A 22,609-nucleotide genomic window follows, 5' to 3' on the forward strand; every position below is an offset into this window, starting at 1 on the left:
TGTAAAAGCATAAGAATGGTACAATGGACTTTGGGGACTTGGGGGACAAGGTGGGTAGAGGGTGATGGATAAAAGAATACAAATTGGGTTAAGTGTGTACTGCTTGGGTGATGGGTGCAACAAAATCTCACAAATCACCACTAAAGAACTTATTCATGTAAACAAGCACCACCTGTTCCCCAAACACCTATGGAAATAAAAAATACAAAATATATTTATATATAAAAATATATAAATATTTGTATATATTATTTAATATATTTAAATATATAAATATATATATAAATTGGGATTATATATATATATATCACAATTTCTTTATCCACTTATTGATTAATGGGCATTTGGGTTGTTTCCATATTTTTGTATTTGCAAATTGTGCTGCTATAAACATGCATGTGCAAGAATTTTTTTCATATAATTACTTCTTTTCCTTTGGGTAGATACTCAATTGTGGGGCTGCTGGATCAAGCAGTAGTTCTACTTTTAGTTGTTTAAGGAGTCTCCACGCTGTTTTCCTTAGTGGTTGTACTAGTTTACATTCCCACCTGCAGTGCAGAAGTGTTCCCTTTTCACTGTATCCACGTCAACATCTATTATTTATTGATTTTTTTATTATGGCCACATTTTCAGGAGTAAGGTAGTATTACGTTGTGGTTTTGGTTTGCATTTTCCTGATTATTAGTGATGTTGAGCATTTTTTCCTATGTTTGTTGGTCATTTGTATATCTTCCTTTGAGAATTGTCTATTCATGTCCTTAGCCTACTTTTTAATGGGATTGTTTGTATTTTTATTGCTAATTTGTTTGAATTAATTGTACATTGTGAATATTAGTTTTTTTGTCAGATGTATAGATTTTGAAGATTTTCTCCCACTCTGTTGGTTGCCTGTTTACTCTGTTGTTCCTTTTGCCATGCAGAAGCTCTTTAGTTTAATTAAGTCTTACCTATTTATGGTATTTTTTTTTTTTTTTTTTTTACATTTGCTTTTGGGTTCCTGGTCATGAAGTCTTTGCCTGAACCAATGTCTGCAAGAGTTTTTCTGATGTTATCTTCCAGAATTTTTAAGGTTTCAGGTCTTAGATTTAGGTCCTTGATTCATCTTGAGTTAATTTTTGTATAAGGTGAGAAATGAGGATCTAGTTTCATTCTCCTACATGTGGCTTGCCAATTGTCCTAGTACCATTTGTTAAATAGGTTGTCTTTTCCCCACTTTATGTTTTTGTTTGCTTTGTCAAAGATCAGTTGGCTGTAGGTATTTGAGTTTATTTCTGAGTTCTCTATTCTATTTCATTGGTTTATATGCTTATTTTTGTACCAGTCCAATGCTGTTTTGGTGATTATGGTCTTATAGTGTAGTTTGAAATCAGGTAATGTGATGCCTCTAGATTTGTTCTTTTTGCTTATTCTTTATGCATGTACTTTTATAGTTCCAAATCTGTTTTAATACTGTGTTTTTCTAGTTCTGTGAAGAGTGATGGTGGTATTTTGATGGGAATTACATTGAATTTGTAAATTGCTTTTGGCAGTATGGTTATTTTCACAATATTGATTCTACCCATCCATGAACATGGGTTGTGTTTCCATTTGTTTGTGTCATCTATATGTCTTTCAGCAGTGTTTTGTAGTTTTCCTTGTAGAGGTCTTTTGACTCCTTTGTCAGGTATATTCCTAAGTTTTTTTTTTTTTTTTTTTTTTGGCAGCCATTGTAAAAGGGGTTGAGTTCTGTTGATGTATAACAGACTTACTGATTTGTCTACATTAATTCTGTATCCAGAAACTTTGCTGAATTCATTTATTAGTTCTAGGAGCTTTTTGGAGGAGTCTTTAGGGTTTTCTGGGTTTACAATCTTATCATCAGCAAACAGCAACAATTTGACTTCTTCTTTAATGATTTGGATACCCTTTATTTCTTTCTCTTGTCTGCTTGCTCTGGCTAGGACATCCAGAACTATGATGAATAAAAGTGGTGAGAGTGAGCATCTTGTCTTTTTCCAGTTCTCAGAGACAAGGCTTTCAACTTTTCCACATTCAGTATTATGTTGTCTGTGGGTGTGTCATAGATGGCTTTTATTACATTTAAGTATGAGAGTTTTCATCGAAAAGGGATGTTGGATTTTGTCAAATGCTTTTTCTGCATCTATTCAGATGATCATGTGATTTTTGTTTTTAATTCTGTTTATTTAGTGTATCACATTTATTGACTTGCATATGTTAAACCACCCCTATGTCCCTGGTATGAAACCCACTTGATCATGGTGGATTATCTTTTTGAAATGCTGTTGGATTTGGTTAGCTAGTATTTTGCTAAGGATTTTAGCATCTATTTCATCTGTCAGTTTCCTTTTTGTTATGTTCTTTCCTGATTTGGTACTGGCTTCATAAAATGATTGAGGGAGGATTCACTCTTGCTCCATCTTGTGGAATAGTGTCAATAGGGTTGGTACCAGTTCTTCTTTGAATGGCTGATATAATTGATCTATGAATCTGTCTGGTCCTGGACTTTTCTGGTTGGTAATTTTTTAGTTACCATTTCAGTCTTCTGCTAGTTATTGGTCTGTTCAGGGTACCTAATTCTTCCTGATTTAAGTTAGGAGGAATGTATCTTTCCAAGAATTTATCCATCTCCTCTAGGCTTTCTCTCTCTTTTTTTTTTTTTATGTTTCAATTTTACTTAGTTCTGCTCCAATCTTTATTTCTTTTCTTCTGCTGGGTTTGGTTTTGTCTTGTTCTTGTTTCTCTGTTTTCTTGAGGTGCGACTTTAGATTGCCTGTTTGTGCTCTTTCAGGCTTTTTGATGTAGACATTTGAGGCTATGAATTTTCCGCTTAGCACTGCCTTTGCTGTATCCCGGTTTTGATAGGCTGTGTCACTATTATTGTTCAGTTTAAATAATTTTTTAATTTCCATCTTGATTTCATTGTTGACCCAATGATTATTTGGAGCAGTTTATTTAATTTCCATGTATTTGCATGGTTTTAAGAATTGCTTTTGGAGTTGATTACCAGTTTTATTCCACTGTGGTCAGAGTACTTGATATAATTTCAATTTTCTTAAATTTATTGAGACTTGTTTTTTAGCTTATCATATGGTCTATCTTGGTGAAAGTTCCATGCACTGTTGTATAGATTGTATATTCTGCGGTTATTGGGTAAAATGTTCTGTAAATATCTGTTAAGTCCATTTATTTTAGGGTAGAGTTTAAATCTATTGTTTCTTTGTTGACTTTCTGTCTTGATGACCTGTCTAGTGCTGTCAGTGGGGCATTGAATTCCTCCACTATTATTGTGTTACCATCTACCTCATTTTTTAGGTCTAGTAGTAATTGATTTATGAATTTGAGAGCTCCAGCACTGGGGGCCTTTATATTTAGGATTGTAATATTTTCCTCTTGTGCAAGGTCTTTTATTATTATATAATATCCCTCTTTGCCTTTTTTAACTGCAGTTGCTTTTTTAAAGTTTGTTTTGTCTAATATAAATAGCTACCCCTGCTCACTTTTGGTGTCCATTTGTATGAAATATCTTTTTCTACCCTTTGACCATAAGTTTATGTGAGTTCTTATGTGTTAGGTGAGTCTCTTGAAGGCAGCTGATACTTGGTTAGTGAATTTTTATCTATTCTAAAATTCTAGATCTTTTAAGTGGAGCATTTAGGCCATTTACATTCAATGTTAGCATTGAGATGTGAGATGCTATTTCATTCATCACACTATTTGTTGCCTGCTTAGCTTGTTTTTTCTTTACTTAATTTACTGTATTTTTATTTACAGGTCCAGTGAGATTTATGCTTTAAAGAGGTTCTGCTTTGCTGTGTTTCCAGGATTTGTTTCAAGATTTAGAGCTCCTTTTAGCAGTTCTTGTAGTGCTGGCTTGGTAGTGGAGGATTCTCTGAGTATTTGTTTGTCTGAAAAAGACTCTATCTTTCCTTCATTTATGAAGCTTAGTTTCACTGGCTATGAAATTCTTGGCTGATAATTTTGAGGAGGCTAAAGATAGGGCTTCAAATCCTTCTAGCCTGTAGGGTTTCTGGCAAGAAATCTTCCATTAATCTGATAGATTTTCCTTTATAGATTATTTGGTGTTTGTGCCTCAAAGCTCTTAAGATTCTTTTCTTTATCTTGACAATACATAATCTGATGACACTGTGTCTAGGCAATGATCTTTTTGTGATGAGTTTCCTGGGTGTTCTTTGAGTTTCTTGTATTTGGATGTCTAGGTCTCTAGCAAGGCGGGGATGTTTTCTTTGATTATTGCCCCAAATATGCTTTCCAGAATTATAGATTTCTCTTTTCCTCAGGAAAACAATTATTCTTAGGTTTGGCCATTTAACATAATTTCAAACTTTTTGGAGACTTTATACATTTTAAAAATTCTTTTGTCTTTGTCTTTGTTGAATTGGGTTAATGTGAAAACCTTGTCTCTGAGCTCTGAAGTTCTTTCTTCTGCTTATTTGATTCTATTGCTGAGTCTTTCCAACATATTTTGCATTTCTCAAAGTGTGTCCTTTATTTGCTACAGTTGTGATTGTTTTGTTTTTATGCTATCTATTTCACTGAGGATTTCTCCCCTCACATCTTGTATTATTTTATTGATTTCCTTAAGTTGGACTTCACTTTTTTCTGGTGCCTCCTTGATTAGCTTAATAATTGACTTTCTGAATTCTTTTTCAGGCAATTCAGGGATTTCTTCTTGGTTTGGATTTATTACTGTTGAGTCTAGTGTGATTTTCTGAGGGTGTTAAAGGATCTTGTTTTGTCATATTACCACAATTGTTATCCATTTCCTTCTCATTTGGATAGGCTATGTCAGAGAGAAGGTCTGGGGCTCAAGGCTTCTGTTCAGATTCTTTTGGGCTGGTACTGGGGGATGTCTGCACTGCACGGAGTCCTGTGATGTGAACCATCTTCAGATCTCTCAGCCATGGATACCAGCACTTGCCCTGGTGGAGGTGGCAGGGGAGTGAAATGGACTCTGTGAGGGTCCTTAGTTTTAGTTGTTTAATGCACTCATTTTGTGCTGGTTGGCCTCTTGCCTGGAGGTGGTGCTTTCAAGAGAGCATCAGCTGTGGTAGTATAGGGAGGGTCAGGCAGTGGTCAGGGCCTTAGGATTCCCAAGAAAATATGACCTTTGTCTTCAGCTAGCAGGGTAGGTAGGAAAGGACCATCAGATGGGAGCAGGGTTAGGCGTGTCTAAGCTCAGACTCTCCTTGGACAGGGCTTGCTGGGGCTGCTGTGGGAGATGGAGGTGTGGTTTCCAGGTCAATGAAATCAAGTTCCCAGAAGGATTATGGCTGCCTCTGCTGTGTCATGCAGGTTTTCAGGGAAGTAGGGGAAAGTTGGCAGTTACAGGCCTCACCCAGCCCCCATGCAACCCAAAAGGACAGTCTTGCTCTCACCGTGTCCCCCCCACAGCAGCACCGAGTTTGTTTCCAGCCTGTGGGTAAGCACAGCTGAGAACTTGCACCAGGCTACCAGCCTCTTGGCTGAGAAAGCAAGTAGGACTTTTGTGCCTTCCTGCCTGTCTAGTCTGTATACCGGATTCACACCCTCCCCTGAGTTCTGGCCAGGAAACTTCTCATTTGTTTGGAATTGTTACGAAGTTCAGCTGTAGGTTTCCTTCTCCCTGTGGTCTTTTCCTAGTACCTCTGGCAGCTCTCCCCAAGGACTCCTGTGAGACAAGTCAGAAATGACTTCCTTGGGGCCCAGAGAGCCCACAGGGCTTTCCCTACTGCTTCCTCTACCCCTGTATTTTGCTTGGTTCTCTAAACTGACTTGGCTCCAGGTAAGGTCAAATCCTTCTACTGTGATCTAGATCTTCAGGTTCCCCAGTGAAGGTGTGTGTTTGGTGGTGGACAATCTCTTTCGCACTTCCACAGTTTGGGCACTCACAGTATTTGGCCTGTCTCCTGGGTCTTGCAGGAGCAATCCACTTCCTTCAAAGGGACTGTGGATTATCTCAGCTTTTCTGGTATATTCCTGCAGTAGTTCTTGGAGCAAAAGTTCATGATGTGAGTCTTCACACACTGCTCTGTCTGTCTGAGTGGGAGTTACAGTTTAGTCCTGCCGCTTATCTGCCATTTTCCCTCCTCCTATCCCCATTGCTTGTTATTGTCTACTTTCTTGAAGATTAGATGGTTGTTGATGCGATTTCTGGGCTCTCTATTCTGTTCCATTGATCTTTCTGTCTGTTTATGTACCAGTACCATGCTGTTTTGGTTACAGTAGTCTTGTAGTATAGTTTGAACTTGAATACTGTGATACTTCCAGCTTTGCTTCCTCCCTGCCTCTTAGGATTGATTTCACTATGCATGCTTTTTTGTTTGTTTGTTTGTTTTGGTACCATGTGAGTTTTAAAATAGTATTTTCTAATTCTATGAAGAATGTCATTGGTAGTTTGATAAGAATAACATTGTATCTGTAAACTGCTTTGGGCAGCATGGATATTTTAACAATATTAATTCTTCCTACCCATGATGATTTGCTTGTGTCATCTCTGATTTCTTTGAGCAGTGTTTTGTAAGTCTCATTGTACACATCTTTCACTTCCTTGTTTAAATGTATTCCTAGGTATTTTATTCTTTTGTGGCTATTGAGAATGGGATTGCATTCTTGATTTGGCTCTCATCATGGATGTTGCTGGTGTATAGAAATGCTACTGATTTTTGTGCATAGATAAGTATCCTATCTAATGATTAAGGAGCTCTTGGGCAGAATATGGGGTTTTCTAAGTATAGAATCACATAGACTTTAAACAGGGATAGTTTGACTTCCTTTCTTCCTATTTGCATGCCTTTTTCTTTTCTTTCCCTTGACTGGTTGCTTTGGCTACGACTTCCAGTACTCTGTTGAATATAACTAATGAGGGAGAGTATCTTTGTGCTGTTCATTTTCAAGGTGAATGCTTCCAGCTTTTGCACATTCAGCATGATGTTGGCTCTGAGTTTTTCATAGATGGCTCTTATTATTTTGAAGTATGTTCCTTCAGTGCATAGTGTGTTGAGGATTTTTAATGTGAAGTGATGTTGAATTTTATTGCAAGATTTTTCTGCAACTACTGAGATGAATCATATTGTTTTTGTTTTAGTTCTGTTTATGTGGTAAATCACATTTATTGATTTGTGTATGTTGAACCAACTGTGGAAGATTAGCTTTTGATGTGCTGCTGCATTTGATTTGCTAATATTTTGTTGAATATTTTTGCAGCAATGTTCATTAAGGATATTGGCCTGAAGTTTGCTTTTTTCTTGTGTTCCTGCCAGATTTTGGTTATCAGGATGATGCTGGCCTCATAGAATGATTAGAAACAAGTCCCTCCTCCTATTTTTTGGAATAGTTTCAGTAGGAATGCTACCAGCTCCTCCTTACACATTTGGTAGAATTTGGGTGTGAAACTACCTGGTCCTGGAATTTTCCTGGTTAGTAGGCTTTTTATTACTGATTCAGTTGAACTCATTATTTGTCTGTTTGGGGATTCAGTCTTTTCCTACTTCAGTCTTGGTAGGTTGTATATTTCCGGAAATTTATTCATTTCCTCTAGGTTTTCTGGCTTGTGGGCATAGATATATTCAGAATAGTCTCTGAAGGTTTTCTGTACTTCTGTGGGGTCAGTGGTAATGTTCTCTTTGTCATTTCTGATTGTGTTTATCTGGATCTTTCTTCTTTATAAAATGCATGATCAACATATATTGGTGGTCTGTTTTATAACCGTTCTATAATGTCTTCTGTAATTGATTCCACTGTTTTATTTATACTCCATGAATTCTAATATTTTATTAAGCTTGCCCTATGTGTCCTTGACTCATTTTTCCTACTCTGATTACATTTTTTTCCATTTACATTATGATTCCTAGTTCTACTTTTCTTTTTCTTCAACCTATAGCCTGATAAATTTATTTTAACATAATTTTCCTGTTAAATATCTCACTTTTGTTATAAATTGTATGTGAGTTTTTTGGTGTCTTTTAAATGTACAATTATTTGTTGCAGAAAATAATTTCGTATTTTTCACCATAGTAGTTTAGTTTCTCATTTTCTTGCTATGTTCTCTCACCAGGCACAGATCTCTTCCCCATGATGCATTTACAATTTTGTAGTACCATTTCATTTAAAGTTACTTATCTTTGAGGGAATTACTCTATTCAATCTTCTATTTTTCAAAATATTGCACAAGAATTCTCCCTGATTTTTCCAAATACATCTGGGTACATTTTATGATTACCTTCCCTCACCACCATTCAGAATTGGGCCTGAGCACTGTGTCCTTAGGGGCTTTGTTTAGTAACTCCTTTGTAGCACTTGGTTGTTGGGCAAAGAATGGAAGACAGAGCATGGGGCCATGGACCATTTCAGGCGGTTGATTTTGTCTCCATTTTCTTTTCTGAAATCCTCTTAATGACCAGTCACCTAGATTGCCTAGTGAAGGGCTCTAGCTCTTTCTCCAAGTCCTTGCATTTTCCCTTCCATCTCTGCTGCTTTCCTCCTCCACTCAGAGTTGTATTAGTCAGTCAAGTACTGGGGCTTCTGGTGAGAATTTATCAGCACTTTTCTTCTAGCATAGCTGCTTCCCTGAAATATTTTATTTTTTAATTCAATCAACAGATCTTTTCCACCCACCTTCTACCCAGATGATATTCCTTCAGCACTATTCTATCTTTATCACTAGACTGGGAAAAGCCGGAGGTACATGTTAGCTGTTCTTCAGGCACTGAGAAATCATAATTTATCTTCATGGGAAGAGACACATTTTGCCTTTTTACCACTGAGAATATAACAGAAGTGCTGAAATAGAAAATTTAAGTGCTACTTTATTCTACTAAGTCAACCACTGACATTACTATTTGGATGCATTTTAATGCAGGAGTGTGTGTGTGTGTGTGTGTGTGTGTGTGTCCATGTGTGTATTGCTGATCACTGGGTAAAGAATGAACTATTTTGTAAATAATTTTAGGCAATGTATCTTATTCATATGGGAAAAATGCTATCAGATTTTTTTATAACATACACAAAAAATACTTTCCAAATGGATTAAACTCTTAAATATAAAACACAAAATATTTAGACTTATAAAAGAAAATATGAAGCAGAATATATTTAGATAATGTGAGCCCTGGGTAGGGACATCGGATTCATCAAAGCATGTCTTACTCTCATTCTTTTTTCTTCTGATCTTATAAAGGGTCTTAAGGCTAGTAATTTCCAAGCCTTTCAATTACAGAACCAGTAAGTAAACTTTTGAAACACAGAATTGTGAGACTTTCTGTTGTAGGTGAACCCCAAATTGAGACTCAGCCTGGGAGACCAACTGAGTTATTGGCTTAGTGTAGGAAAGCATTCAAGAGTCAGCCAACATAGTAAAGTGAAAGCAAGTTTCTTAAAAAGTCAAAGAATAAAAGGGTGGCTGCTCCATAGGCAAAGCAGCGTTACTCCATAGGTAGAGTAGAGTGGTGGGGAAAGGAGGGGGCTACTAGCTGGCTATTTTATGGATATTTCTTGATTATATGCAAAACAAGGTATAGATTATTTATTAATTTTCTGAGAAAGGGGTGGAGAGCTCCTGGAACTCAGAGTTCTCCCCAGTCCATTCCATACAGGGTAACTTCCAGGTGTCACCTTGGCATTTGTAAACTGTCATGACACTGGTGGGAGTGGGAGTGGTTTTTAGCATGCTAATACATTATAATTAACATATAGTGAACAGTGATGATCACTTTTATTACCGTCTTGGTACTAGCTGATTTAGGCTGGTTTCTTTACTGTATCCTGTCTTATCAGCAAGGTCTTGCTTGGTACCTGCTGCTTACTGTCTCTTGTCTTATCAGTGGGGTCAACCAAGTTGCCTTGGAAACTAGTACTGTCTTATTCCTATTTTACTTCCATGCTCATATTTAATCAGAATCATGAGTAGGCAATCATTGGAGAATAAAGAAATGACACTCTGGGATGACTTGGATAGTTGTTTTGGGAAGGAGAAATGTAAGGGAAGAAAATCAAAATCAAAATCTAATACATTGGCTTTAATCTTCAAAAAATCTAGAAAGAGGCTGAGCGACAGTATTTCACACAAAAATCAGCATCTGAAAAGCTTCATAGCACTGCTTCCAAAATCAGAGAGAGGTGAGTTCAGGAACCTAAGATACTGAATCCACCTCAAAGGAGAATTTTGTTGAGGACTGAAGCTCTATGGGAGGAAGTTTCAGTCATGTTGACAGGAATACTTGCAGCTGTATCAACCTGGCATTCTGATTGGAGTGAGAAATCTGTGTGGCACCCACTGCCTCTGATACCACAAGGGACCTCAAAGGTTGGAATGGGAGTCATGTAGAATAAAAAGTTTTAAAACTAGCTTTAATTTGTCAGTGTAGACAGCTAGTTTGTAATTGGTTGTGATTCTCTCTTTCACAGACACTATGAAGGATGAGGAAGACTGAGTCAGCACAATGTTACAAATAAAGTGTGGAATTACACTGAGAAGGTCCTCACAATGAGAAAGTAAAACATAGGCAAATCTGAGGATAATCATGCATCACTGTAAACAGACTGCATGCCAAGGAGTTTGCGATCAGACAAACTTACGACTAAACTCTGACTCGTCTTTTAGCTAGATGTTTGAACTTGCAATTTATCTAACATATCAACCAGGTGATCCTCAAGGGGTGATTAAAAAAATATCTCACAGACCTGATAGGAAGCATAGAGGAGACGTTGTGCTTGGTATGGGGCCTAGGAACATAGAATATGCTCTGTTAGCTGTAGCTATTCATCAAAATTCTAAGCACTACTGTTTTCATATACTTGTGTGGCTTAATAAATTGCAATTAAACTGAAGTGTAATTAATTTTAACTCTCCAGTGTAGAGGACTACGTGCTCCCAAAATCTAGATGTTCCCGATAAGTCCTGCTCTTGCAAAGGAAGCAGGGCATTCCTTCCCTGTAAACAGGGAGGATGAAGGAGCCAGCTGCAAACAGCAGACCCTGGGGGCTTGTTTATGTGTAAACATCTTGAAAATCCAGAAAGTCAGGGAAAGGTCAGAAAAACAACAATGTGTCTTGTGACTTGGCAACATTCCACAAACCACTGTATAAAATAAAGCAGAGCACGCCATTCAAGGTGGCCGCCATGTTTGTCTTGTCTTGTGTTGTCTTGTGTGTTCATTCCTTTGTTTAGGAAACACATGGACCCCAACACTCCAGCCTGAGCACCAGGACAGGACCTGCTGATGCTCAGGCAATAAACACAAATAAAAGCATACATAGGAACACTGTAATAAAATATATCAGGGAGCTATTAGAATTCTTCAAAGAGTAGATTCTCCAGTTTTGAAAACTGCTACAACAATGCAAAACAAATTTCCACAGTATTAGAGGTAAAAATTAAGTGTAAATGTATTGTTATATTTGATAAAAAAGAACACTATTTTCATATGAAGCTTCAGATTAATCAATTATTAGTGAGAAAAACTATTTACAATATTTTTTCTCGTAGTGGAAGAGACAGTGATAGACTGTATCAATAGACATCTTGAATTATATGAAGTCTATCTTGCTACTCATGTTATTATTATATCTTAAAACTAATAAAATATTTTAAAGGGAATTCTCCTCCTGTTTCAACAAGCAGCCCTGCATTTTCCCCCGCCTAATGGGGCCTACAAGTTATGCAACTGGATCTGTTTTCCAGTGATACAAACCAGATACCAGCAAGGTTGAAGTTTGGAAACTTTCTATGAATGCTCTTTGTTTTATTAGCAAGAATTCTTCACCTTCATGATTCCTTTTGCCTTCTAAAAGAATAGAACTAGAAGAAGAGAGTTTAATTATTAAAGAAAAACAAGAGTATTATCTTATTTTTCATTCAAATTGACTATACTAGTGTAATTTCTCACTCTTCATCTCTTTTATCTTAATGTGATAGCTGAATTTTTAGATTACCATTTTCAAAGTCTACATTTAGTTTTAAAAAACAGATTTATAATATAGAAAGAAAATTATTTTAGGTCTATCAAGTTTCATTGGAAGGTCACTAATTGTCTATACTTAAAATAAAATAAAATAAAAATTTTAGAACATGAAAACAATGTTCAGAGTGTTAAGAAATTATAGTTCAGTACAACTAACTTTTTTTCATTATGCTTTTAGTTCTTGTATTCTGCCATCTATTTTTCATCATAAATTATATTATCTTCATCTCCTACATAGAAAAAATATTGCTTTGAATAGAGACTTTTAGAATACATTTTGATAACACAGATATCTAAAAGCATTGAGTAACATTTCTCTATACAACAGAAGGTAGGTGAGTCATCATAGACGCAAATGGCACCAGTACCGCTGTGCAGACACCAGCATTCCCACTCTATGTTGTGTGGACACGGGTTCTCTTTGCAGCCTCCACTTCAGGCCTTGGGGACTGCAATTTTTTTTTTTTTTTTTTTTTGAGACGGAGTCTTGCTCTGTCACCCAGTCTTGCTCTGGCGCGATGTCGGCTCACTGCAAGCTCCGCCTCCTGGGTTCACGCCATTCTCCTGCCTCAGCCTCCCGAGTAGCTGGGACTGCAGGCACCCACCACCATGCCTGGCTAATTTTTTTGTGTTTTTAGTAGAGACGGGGTTTCACCATGTTAGCCAGGATGGTCTCGATCTGCTGACCTCGTGATCCACCTGCCTCGGCCTCCCAAAGTGCTGGGATTACAGGCTTGTAAAGCCTGCAGAATGATGAGTTTTGTGCAGAAAAGCAAAGAAAGGGAAAGATGATAATGGTGTGCCCAAGAGGTTACATTAATCATGACGTTCTGAGTGTGCACAGTTGTGAAGATAAAACCATGTGGATCTCATGGGTTAGGTTTCACACATTCTGCCATTTAAGCACTCTCTCCCCATGTCTTATCATGTACCATATAATTCGCATATTTTTTCCTTATATAACCCCCCTATCATCTCTGCAGTTATCATATATGCCATCAAACTGATTAGGAAACTACCACCTGCAGGTCGGGGCCAAGACTATGGCATCCCGGGTTCAGCTCCTCAGCTTCCTCTTCCTCTGGATCTCTGGTAAGAGAAACAATTCCTCTTCCCCATGTCCCTGGGTTCTCCACATCTCCACAAAAATATAGTTTCATAAAGAATTGATTTTCTTCATTCTCTCCAAATATGATGCAGTTGATTTATGTTTTTTACTTTGCTCCATAATCAGATGCCAGGGAAGAAACGATACTCACTCAGTCTCCGGCATTTGTGTCAGCGACTCCAGGAGACAAAGTCACCATCTCCTGCAGAGCTGGCCAAGACATTGATGATGATATGAACTGGTATCAACAGGAACCAGGAGAAGCTCCTAAACTCATTATTAAAGATGCTACTACTCTCGTTTCTGGAATCCCACCTCAATTCAGTGGCAGTGGGTATGGGATAGATTTTACCCTGACAATTAATAGCATGAAATCTGAGGATACTGCATATTACTTCTGCCAACAGAGGGATAATACACCTATCACAGTGATGAACCCTGTTACAAAAACCTCCAAATGCTCCCCGGGGGTTGCCTCAGCTGCTATTGAAAATATTCAGAATGTGGAACTGGGTGGCCCTGTGGTGTTTATAATGCTTCTCCATGCCCATGCGACTCACTTCCTTTTTGTTTCCGTAGTTTCTGCTGCCTCCATGCTGTGCCTGACACACTTGATATGGCAGAGACCAGGACAGCCTTCCTCACATTGTCCAGCTGTGCCAATAATCTCATTTCCGAGCAGGGGTAAGTTCACATGGCCAAGTCCCTGTTTTTTGCCAAACTCATCATTTCCACCTCTAAGAAAAAGAGAAACAATGACCAAGATTTATCTAGCTTAGATTCCAAATAGTAGCATTAAAGGAAATTTTTCCTCCTTCTCAGCGTGCTCACCCTCATCCACACAGTCATTGTGACTCTTCACTAATGCTCTGAGTTCTCCAGTTCTCCCTCCAATAATAGGGGGATGACAAGGATAGATATGAAAGCGGCACGTAACCTGGGCGCAGACCTTACAGTCTTGCTCTCCTTAAATCCCTGGAATTTTTATTTCATCTATTTCATCTGGTTTGTTCTTGCTAAATGACCACTAATGACCACTAGAATCTCTCTTACTTGTTTCTCTCTCTCTTTCTCTCTCTTCTTAAACATCTCCATTCTTCTTTGATATTATTCAACTACATAATACCAAGGTTAAAGGATTTCCTCTTATATCCTTGGCATAAACTATTATCAGGTGACTTTTCCGCTTAACCCCATTGCACTACTGGCCAACTTTCACCTAACATCTTACACGGAAGGAGTATGTAGAGAACAAAGATGTTACCTTAAATTTTGGAATTCAGAATACTCAAGGAGGCAATAATCTGTGTACCACCCCACTCTAATCAATATGGATTAAATAGCAGTTAGGTCATTTAATTATTTGTTGTCTAAATGAAGTTTTGTTGTGTCTGGTGAGAAAACAATGATAACATTAAACTAATCTCTATGTTTTGATCTTATCATTCCCAGCCTATCAGCTTCCTTGCTGTTGTTTCCCTATAGTCTCCACCTAGAGAACTTTCATGTGTATGTGTTCAAACCCTGTGGCTTCTAATGAGACTTTGAGGTCTACCCAAAACTACACCTGACTCTACAATCTTTAATGAGTACTAAGTTTAGTATTTAATAGCCATCAAACGAGGAAAGCAGTGGAAGTAAGGGGAACCCCAGAAAATTGTCAATTTTAAACAATTCTTTTCATCCAATATAATCATTTAAAGTTGTAAGTTTTCCTCTGAGTATTGTTTTAACTGCATCCCAAAGTTTTTAAATGAATATTACCATTATTAGTTTCTTGATCATAAAAACATTTGGAGAATACAGATTATTATAATTGGAGTTAGAAAAAGTATTAAGTAATGTTGTTGCCATTTTTTTCAAATGTATTTATTTTCAATTGGCAGATAAAGCTGTATGCATTTATCATGTGCAATATGATATTTTGAAGTTTATATACATTGTGGAATGGCTAATTCTAGCTAACTAACATATGCTTTACTTCACATAATTCTTATTTTTGCAGTGAGAACATGTAACATCCATTCAGCATTTTTCAAGAATAAAATGCTCACTAGTCATAGTTACTTTGGTGTATCATAGATCTCTTGAATTTGTTTCTCCTATTTAACTAATTATGTATCTTTGACCAACATCTCCCCAGTATATCTCCTCTCCCCTAACCACCCCAGGCCCTGGTAACCACCATAATGCTCTATTTCTATGAGATCAACTGTTTAAGATCCCGTATACGAATGAGATCATGAGGTGGTTGTCTCTCTTCATCTGGCTTATTTCACTTGACATAATGTCCTCAAAGGTCATCCATGTTGTCATAAATGACAGAATTTCCTTCTTTTTATGGTTGAATGCTATTCCATTGTGCAGATATACCACATTTTCTCTATCCATTTATCTGTTGATGGACACAGATTGATTCCATATCTTGGCTATTGTGTATAGTGCTGCAAAAAACATGGAAGTGCAGATAGCTCTTTGACATATTGATTTTTATTTCCTTTGGATGCATATCCAGTAATGGCATTGCTGGATCGTATGGTAGTTCTAGTTTTTGAGAACTTGGTGTCAGGCAAGTTGAGGATAGAAGCATCATAGATATGGAAGCCTGATTCCCTTACTGTCTGCTAGGAGTTTTTTCACTTATCTGTGGCTTCAGGAACTGTTTCAAACTCATATTTGAGTTCTAAGATATTGCTAGGTAATCTTGGTGCTGTGGCATCATCTTGCTGCCATTCACTGCCTAATGTACTTGGGCCCAACTCCAGGGAACCTTATTAATACAGCTTGGTGCCTGAGGAGCCTATGCAAAGTTTCAGAGAGCGTTGAGAGCAAAATTGCCTCTGTGAAGACAAACAATGGAAAGAGGAGAAAAAAAAAATACCATTACTCCAGAAACGTGATTGTATGCCTACAAGGCTTAGGAGTTAAATTAAAACTAAAATTTTTGATAAAGTTTAACAAAGTTTCTTAACGTAAATTTTTTACATCATCTACACTCTTTCAAATCAACAGCAGTCAACTTGGATGCATAAATAACTTTTATAATAGACCCTGTGTTTATGAGTATATAATTTCAACACACAATTGAAACATAAATTTGATGTCAGTATGTGAAATATATTTGTACCACTAAACGGAATAAAGTGCTCAAATTTATCTATCTCAGACTCTCTTTTGAATTTTGAATACGTATTTTAAGTTTCTCCTGGACATCTCATAGGCACTTCAATAAATCCAGACCAGATCTCTGATATTTCCCTCAGCATAAACAATATCTCAGAAAATGAGTCACCACAGACTTAGGAATCGCCCTTGTCACTGCTTTTAGGTCTACCAGGTTCTCAAATAACAAGTCAAGACCTCCCAAGTCCTTCTGTCACTAGCAGACCTAAGGTGTCACAGCTCCTCCTGGGGGTGGCAGGTGAAATTGCTTCAGCTTTTAAGCTCTGGTAGAGCAATTCTTCATTTATTCCAAAACCCAAATAAAAAACATTTGTAGAACTACACAGATAACAGGATCATTATTTGTATACAATAGTATACAAATAACAGTATCAACATCTTGAACTCTCCTAGGCAGAGTGCATTTTGAACAAATACAAAAGAAGCCTTGCCCTCATAGAGTTTTCATTTTAATGGGAGGGACAGGTAGTAAACAAACAGATAACATTTCACTGCCGCTCCATCCCTGCTCCCCCTGAGTTCCTCCCCCGGAGATTCTATTACTCAGGGCAGGTGGGGCACTGGGCACCCAGGTCCACTTAGTGTATTATTACTGTTCATTATTACTGTTCATTCCTCAGCATGGACAGTGAGAGGAAAGGGGAATATATTAAGGAAGTTGAACACTTACATTTTCTGAAAAATACAGCCAATTGTAGTCTTATTCATTGCCAGATGACGAAATCATCTTATGTTCAAAGATAGTGGTCTTTCAACGCATCATATCCCTGCTATGTGAAACCTCCTAACACAGTGCTCTGATACCATATGTAAGAATGAACTGGACCCAGTTTTAGCAGAGCGTCTTTTCCTATGTTTAGTATGTATTTGTAGTGAAGATCACTTTCTTCCTCTTTACTCTCCTCTATTTTCTTCTTTAAACATGATTTTTTTTTCTAGGCAAAAGAGAGAAAGGAGCCATCTTTCTTTATGTCCCTCAGATCTATAATGACTCCTCCTTGAAATTCCAGCTTATCTTTCCACTTACATTCTTTAACTCTGAGCTATGTTCACAGATGGGAGAGTGAACATTTGTATTCTTTCATCTAAAGCAGCTATTTTCTTCTTCCATAGATCTCAATTACTATTTAACAGACTGTTTTGTTTTGGAAATATATATCCCAACCCAGCTCCAAGGATGTATTGCCCAGTTGGGCTTAATCTCAGAATTACTGCTGGAGTTATAAGAATGAACACCATATATGAGCAAAGAGTATAAAACACCAGGATTTCTTAGCGTCAATTCTAAAGCCCCTTAATATGGAACTGGCACAATGGAAAGCACAGTGGAGAGGTGTAGGGTCCAGCCCCACAGGGTCAGTGGGTTTTTCTCCCCGTGTGTGGAGACAAGAGATTGTAGGAATAAAGACACACGACAAAGAGCTAAAAGAAAAGACAGCTGGGCCTTGGGGACTACTACCACCAAGATGCGGAGACTCGTAGTGGCCCCGAATGCCAGGCTGCGCTGATATTTATTGGATACAAGACAAAGGGGCAGGGTAAGGAGTGTGAGCCATCTCCAATGATAGGTAAGGTCATGTGGGTCACATGTCCACTGGACAGGGGGCCCTTCCCTGCCTGGCAGCCGAGGCAGAGAGAAAGAGAGGAGAGAGACAGCTTACGCCATTATTTCTGCATATCAGAGATGTTTAGTACTTTCACTAATTTGCTACTGTTATCTAAAAGGCAGAGCCAGGTGTACAGGATGGAACATGAAGGCGGACTAGGAGCGTGACCACTGAAGCACAGCATCACAGATGAGACCATTAGGCTTCCGGATAACTGCGGGCCGGCCGGACTGATGTCACGATCTCCACAAGAGGTGGAGGAGAAGAGTCTTCTCTGAACTCCTCCGGGGAAAGGGAGACTCCCTTTCCTGGTCTGCTAAGTAGAGGGTGCTTTTCCTTGACACTGACGCTACTGCTAGACCACAGTCTCCTTGGCAACAGTCGTTTTCCCAGATGCTGGCGTTACCGCCAGACCAAGGAGCCCTCTGGTGGCCCTGCCCGGGCATAACAGAAGGCTCACACTCTTGTCCTCTGGTCACTTCTCACTATGTTCCTGCAGCTCCTATCTCTGTATGGTCTGGTTTTTCCTCGGTTATGATTGTAGAGCAAGGATTATTATAATACTGGAATAAACAGTAATTGCTACAAACTAATGATTAATGACATTCATATATAATCATATCTATTATCTATATCTAGTATAACTATTCTTATTTTATATCTTGTATTATACTGGAACAGCTCGTGCCCTCCATCTCTTGCCTCGGCACCTGGGTGGCTTGCCGGCCACAGAGAGGTAAGAATAAATTAGATTGTAGTGACAAAAATGAGTCAATTGGATAAAGCTTTCTCTGAAAACTTCTTCTCTGGATTTTATGTTAACTTGAGTATTGATTCAGCTTGGATTTGTTTCCCATCAAATCTCATGATGAACCAGGATCCCCAGTGTTGGAGGTGGGACCTAGTGGGAAGTGTTTGGGTCAAGGGGGCGAATCCCTCATAAATGGCTTGGCACACTCTGGTATTGAGTGAGTTCTGCCTAGTTAGTTCCCTGGAGAATGGATTGTTTAAAAGAGGCTGGAGCCTCCTCTCTCTATCTTGCTCCCTCTCTCGCTATGTGATGCTTTCTGCCCTTGTCTTCTGCCAGAGCAAAAGCTTACTGAAGTCTCACCAGAAGGAGATGTTGGTGCTGTGCTTCTTGTAAAGACTGCAGAGCCATGAGCCAAATAAACCTCTTTATAAATTACCCAGCCTCAGTGTTCCTCTATAGCACCACAAAAAGTACTAATACAAGTATCAACATTCCATTTACTATTTAACACAGTGTAAGTTGAGATTTTTGCTCATTGGAACTAAAAATTTGTCAAATGATCCTATAGTCTTAACCAGTATAATCTGGTAATAAAATGGAAAATATCATCGTTTTATATTTCACCCTACAAGTGAAATTCACAGAAAACAAAAAAATCATTATTTAAAATGGTCTGTTCTTAAATCACCATAAAGAACTTATTCATGTAACCAAAAACTACCTGTTCCCCAAAAACCTATTGAAATAAAAAATAAATTAAATAAAAATCAAAAAATTAAAATAGGCCGGGCATGGTGGCTCAAACCTGTGATCCCAGCACTTTGGGAGGCCGAGGCAGGTGGATCACGAGGTCAGGAGATCGAGACCATCCTAGCTAACATGGTGAAACCCAAATACTCTACTAAAATAAAAAAATTAGCCAGGCGTGGTGGCGGGTGTCTGCAGTCCCAGCTACTTGGGAGGCTGAGGCAGGAGAATGGCGTGAAACTGGGAGGTGGAGCTTGCAGTGAGCCGACATCGCGCCAGAGCAAGACTGGGTGACAGAGCAAGACTCCGTCTCAAAAAAAAAAAAAAAAAAAAATTACATGGTCTGTTCTTAAACCTGGAGAGTCATGAAAATTATCTGTGAAAATCAATATTTCACAGATCAGCATTTTCTAGGCAGACAGTTCACTATTTCATAAGATTATTAAAAAGGTTTTTTAAGTCATTAAAAGCCATTAATTTGAGGAATAAATTTAACATTTAAAATATTAGTTACAGTCCTGAGGCAGGACATGATCTAATTCTGGAATGAGTACAGAAGGACAGAATGGAACACACACATACATATATTTGTAATGAAAACAGGGGCAAAATTGGTTGCAACATTGGTCGGCATCTTTTAATTAGCTGCATATGTTTACATGTATTCTGCCATTTATTTTTCATCATAAATTATATTATCTTCATCTCCTACATAGAAAAAATATTGCTTTGAATAGAGACTTTTAGAATACATTTTGATAACACAGATATTTAAAAGCATTGAGTAACATTTCTCTATACAACAGAAGGTACGTGAGTCATCATAGACGCAAATGGCACCAGTACCGCTGTGCAGACACCAGCATTCCCACTCTATGTTGTGTGGACACGGGTTCTCTTTGCAGCCTCCACTTCAGGCCTTGGACTCCTTGGCATTGATACATGAATAGCAAGGCAGGTGTTTTTTCATCCCCATAGCCCCTTCCTCCCTGGTCTCTCTGCAACTAACAGTAATTTCCTAGGTGACATGGTCTTGGTTGCTTTTCATCCTACATTGGAGAAAATTAATCCTATGTGACCTAGGTGATCCAGGGTCTATCCTAATCCAGACTCCAATTCTGAGGCAATCCTTTTTAGTTGGAGGAAGAAATGATTTACGCTGAGGTAGTTGGACCTGACAACACTAGTCAGAATTTTATCCTGATGAGATATAGAATATAAAGCCAAATGATGCCAAGGAGGTAGAATATGGGGGACCCCAATCAAGAAAGAGGCGCAGTTCATTAGTTCACTGAGTATTAAAGAGACTTACGACTTTTGGTCTCTGGACAATGATGTATGTGTGAGTGGCACATCCTTTGAGCAAACGCGATATCATCTTATGTATCTGTAGTAAATCACTTGATCTTATAATGATGATAGAGATGGGTCGGAGCCACTCCAAAATACTAAGAATATCTTTAGCACGCACTTAAGAATTGATGTTTTATTTTTAAAACTTTGAAAGAAATGTAAGAACAGGCTGGGGGCGCAGTGACATGCCTGTAATCCCAGCACTTTGGGAGGCTGAGGTGGGTGGATCACCTGAGGTAAAAAGTTCGAGAGCAGCTTGGCCAACATGGAGAAATCCTGTCTCTATTAAAAATACAAAAGTTAGCTGAGTGTGATGGCACATGCCTGTAATCCCAGCTACTCATGAGGCTGAGGCAGGAGAATCGCTTGAACTCAGGAGGTGGAGGTTGTAGTGAGCTGAGATGCTGCCTCCAGTCTGGGCAACAGAGTGAGACTCAGTCTTGAATAAATAAATAAATAAATAAATAAATAAATAAATAAATAAATAAATAAATAAGAAAATTAAGGACAGCAGGAAGTACTTATTTCCCACTGGAACCATTTGAGTGTAAGTTGGAAGTGTTATAGGCGCATTCTAAGACTCCACTATGTGTCACTACAAATGACTTTCTCCTGCGTCATTTCAATACAATAATGAAATCAGGAAATCAGCATTAACACATCACTCTATGTAGTCCTCAGGTCTGTTTCAAGTTTTGTGAATTGTTCCACTGATGACTTTTGTAGCAAAATGACCCAGTCTCACATTGTGTGCCTCCTTTACCGGCCCTCGTCTCTGTAGTTTTCTTTAGTCTGGAACAGACCCTCAGTCTTTCCTGAACTTCATGATCTTGTAACTTTTGAAGACGATGCACTAGTTATTTTGTGAGATGTCCCACAATTTGGGTTTGTTTGTTTGTTTCCCCATTATTAAGTTCAGACAATGCATCTTTTGCTGTAGATTCGTTTGTTACAATTGCCAGAGCAAAGTACCACAGATTGGGTGGCTTAAATTTCAGAAATTCATTTTCTCACAATTCTGAAGGCTACAAGTTTAAGATATAACTGTCAGCAGCATTGTTCTCTTCTGAGGTCTCTCTCCTTGGCTTATAGATGGCTGTCTTCTGAAGTGTCATCACGGGATCTTTCCCTCACATATGTATGTGTCCCAATTTCCCCTTCTTATAAGGATACCAGACATGTTGGATTGGGCCTTAACCAAATGATTTTGTTTCACGCAATTACTTCTTTAAACACTGTATCTCCAAATATGGTCATATTATGAGGTACTACGGGTTACAACTTCAACATGTAAATTTTGGGAGATACCAATTGAGCTCACAACAGGCAGGAATGTCTAGAAGTGATGCTCTGGTCTTCTCATTGCATCCTACCAGGCAGTGCCTTATTTTAATTTGTCCTGTTACTGATGATGTTTGTTTTGGACCTGAATTAAGGTGATGTCTGCTAGAACTCTCTGAGGCACAGTTGCTTTTTCCCTTTGTAATTAATAAAAATTTGGGAAGTTGTTTGACATTTTACGACTCCCCCATTTGTTTTTGAAATATCGGTATGAACTCATAGGCTTGTATTTTCTTCATTGGGTTATAATATGTTATCATCATTAATCATCATTTTGATACTTAAAATTTCTCAGATCTGACCAATTCGTGTCACATTCAAATTGGCTTGTATTTCCTCTTGCCATGACTACATTATTCTGTCAGCGTTTGTTAGTTTCAAGATGGTCCAGGCTCATCTTGCATTTTCTCTATCCTAGTCCTAGAAATAGACGTTTCTCCAAGAATTACTGGTTCCTTTTAGCGGAAAATGGCATTTTCAAATGAATATCTGAACACCATGGGTACTATTTAGGACTGCAGTATCATTTTTTCTAGGCTAGGAAAAATTAACTATCTATTTA

General features: G+C 38.1%; 1 protein-coding gene and 1 gene segment (V, D, J or C); one reads left to right on the forward strand and one right to left on the reverse strand.

Annotated features, from left to right (window-relative positions):
• LOC103877257 overlaps positions 1-22,609 on the reverse strand; it is an 856,781-nt gene that overhangs the window by 66,564 nt on the left and 767,608 nt on the right.
• On the forward strand, positions 12,655-15,399 carry LOC110741139. The gene is made up of 2 exons (XM_021925285.2): positions 12,655-13,049; positions 13,192-15,399. The coding sequence occupies exons 1-2, from the start codon at positions 13,001-13,003 to the stop codon at positions 13,842-13,844; spliced, it is 702 nt and encodes a 233-aa protein (XP_021780977.1). The 5' UTR covers positions 12,655-13,000; the 3' UTR covers positions 13,845-15,399.

The sequence above is a fragment of the Papio anubis genome, chromosome 14 (assembly GCF_008728515.1).
Source record: "Papio anubis isolate 15944 chromosome 14, Panubis1.0, whole genome shotgun sequence".
NCBI lineage: Eukaryota > Metazoa > Chordata > Mammalia > Primates > Cercopithecidae > Papio > Papio anubis.

What these genes read in the sequence shown, in the direction of transcription:
- LOC110741139 (XM_021925285.2), top strand. Translation starts at nt 13,001, where the DNA reads ATGGCATCCCGGGTTCAGCTCCTCAGCTTCCTCTTCCTCTGGATCTCT. An exon ending in CCTCTTCCTCTGGATCTCTG is followed by an intron (nt 13,050 to 13,191) that starts GTAAGAGAAACA and finishes CTCCATAATCAG; the next exon opens with ATGCCAGGGAAGAAACGATA.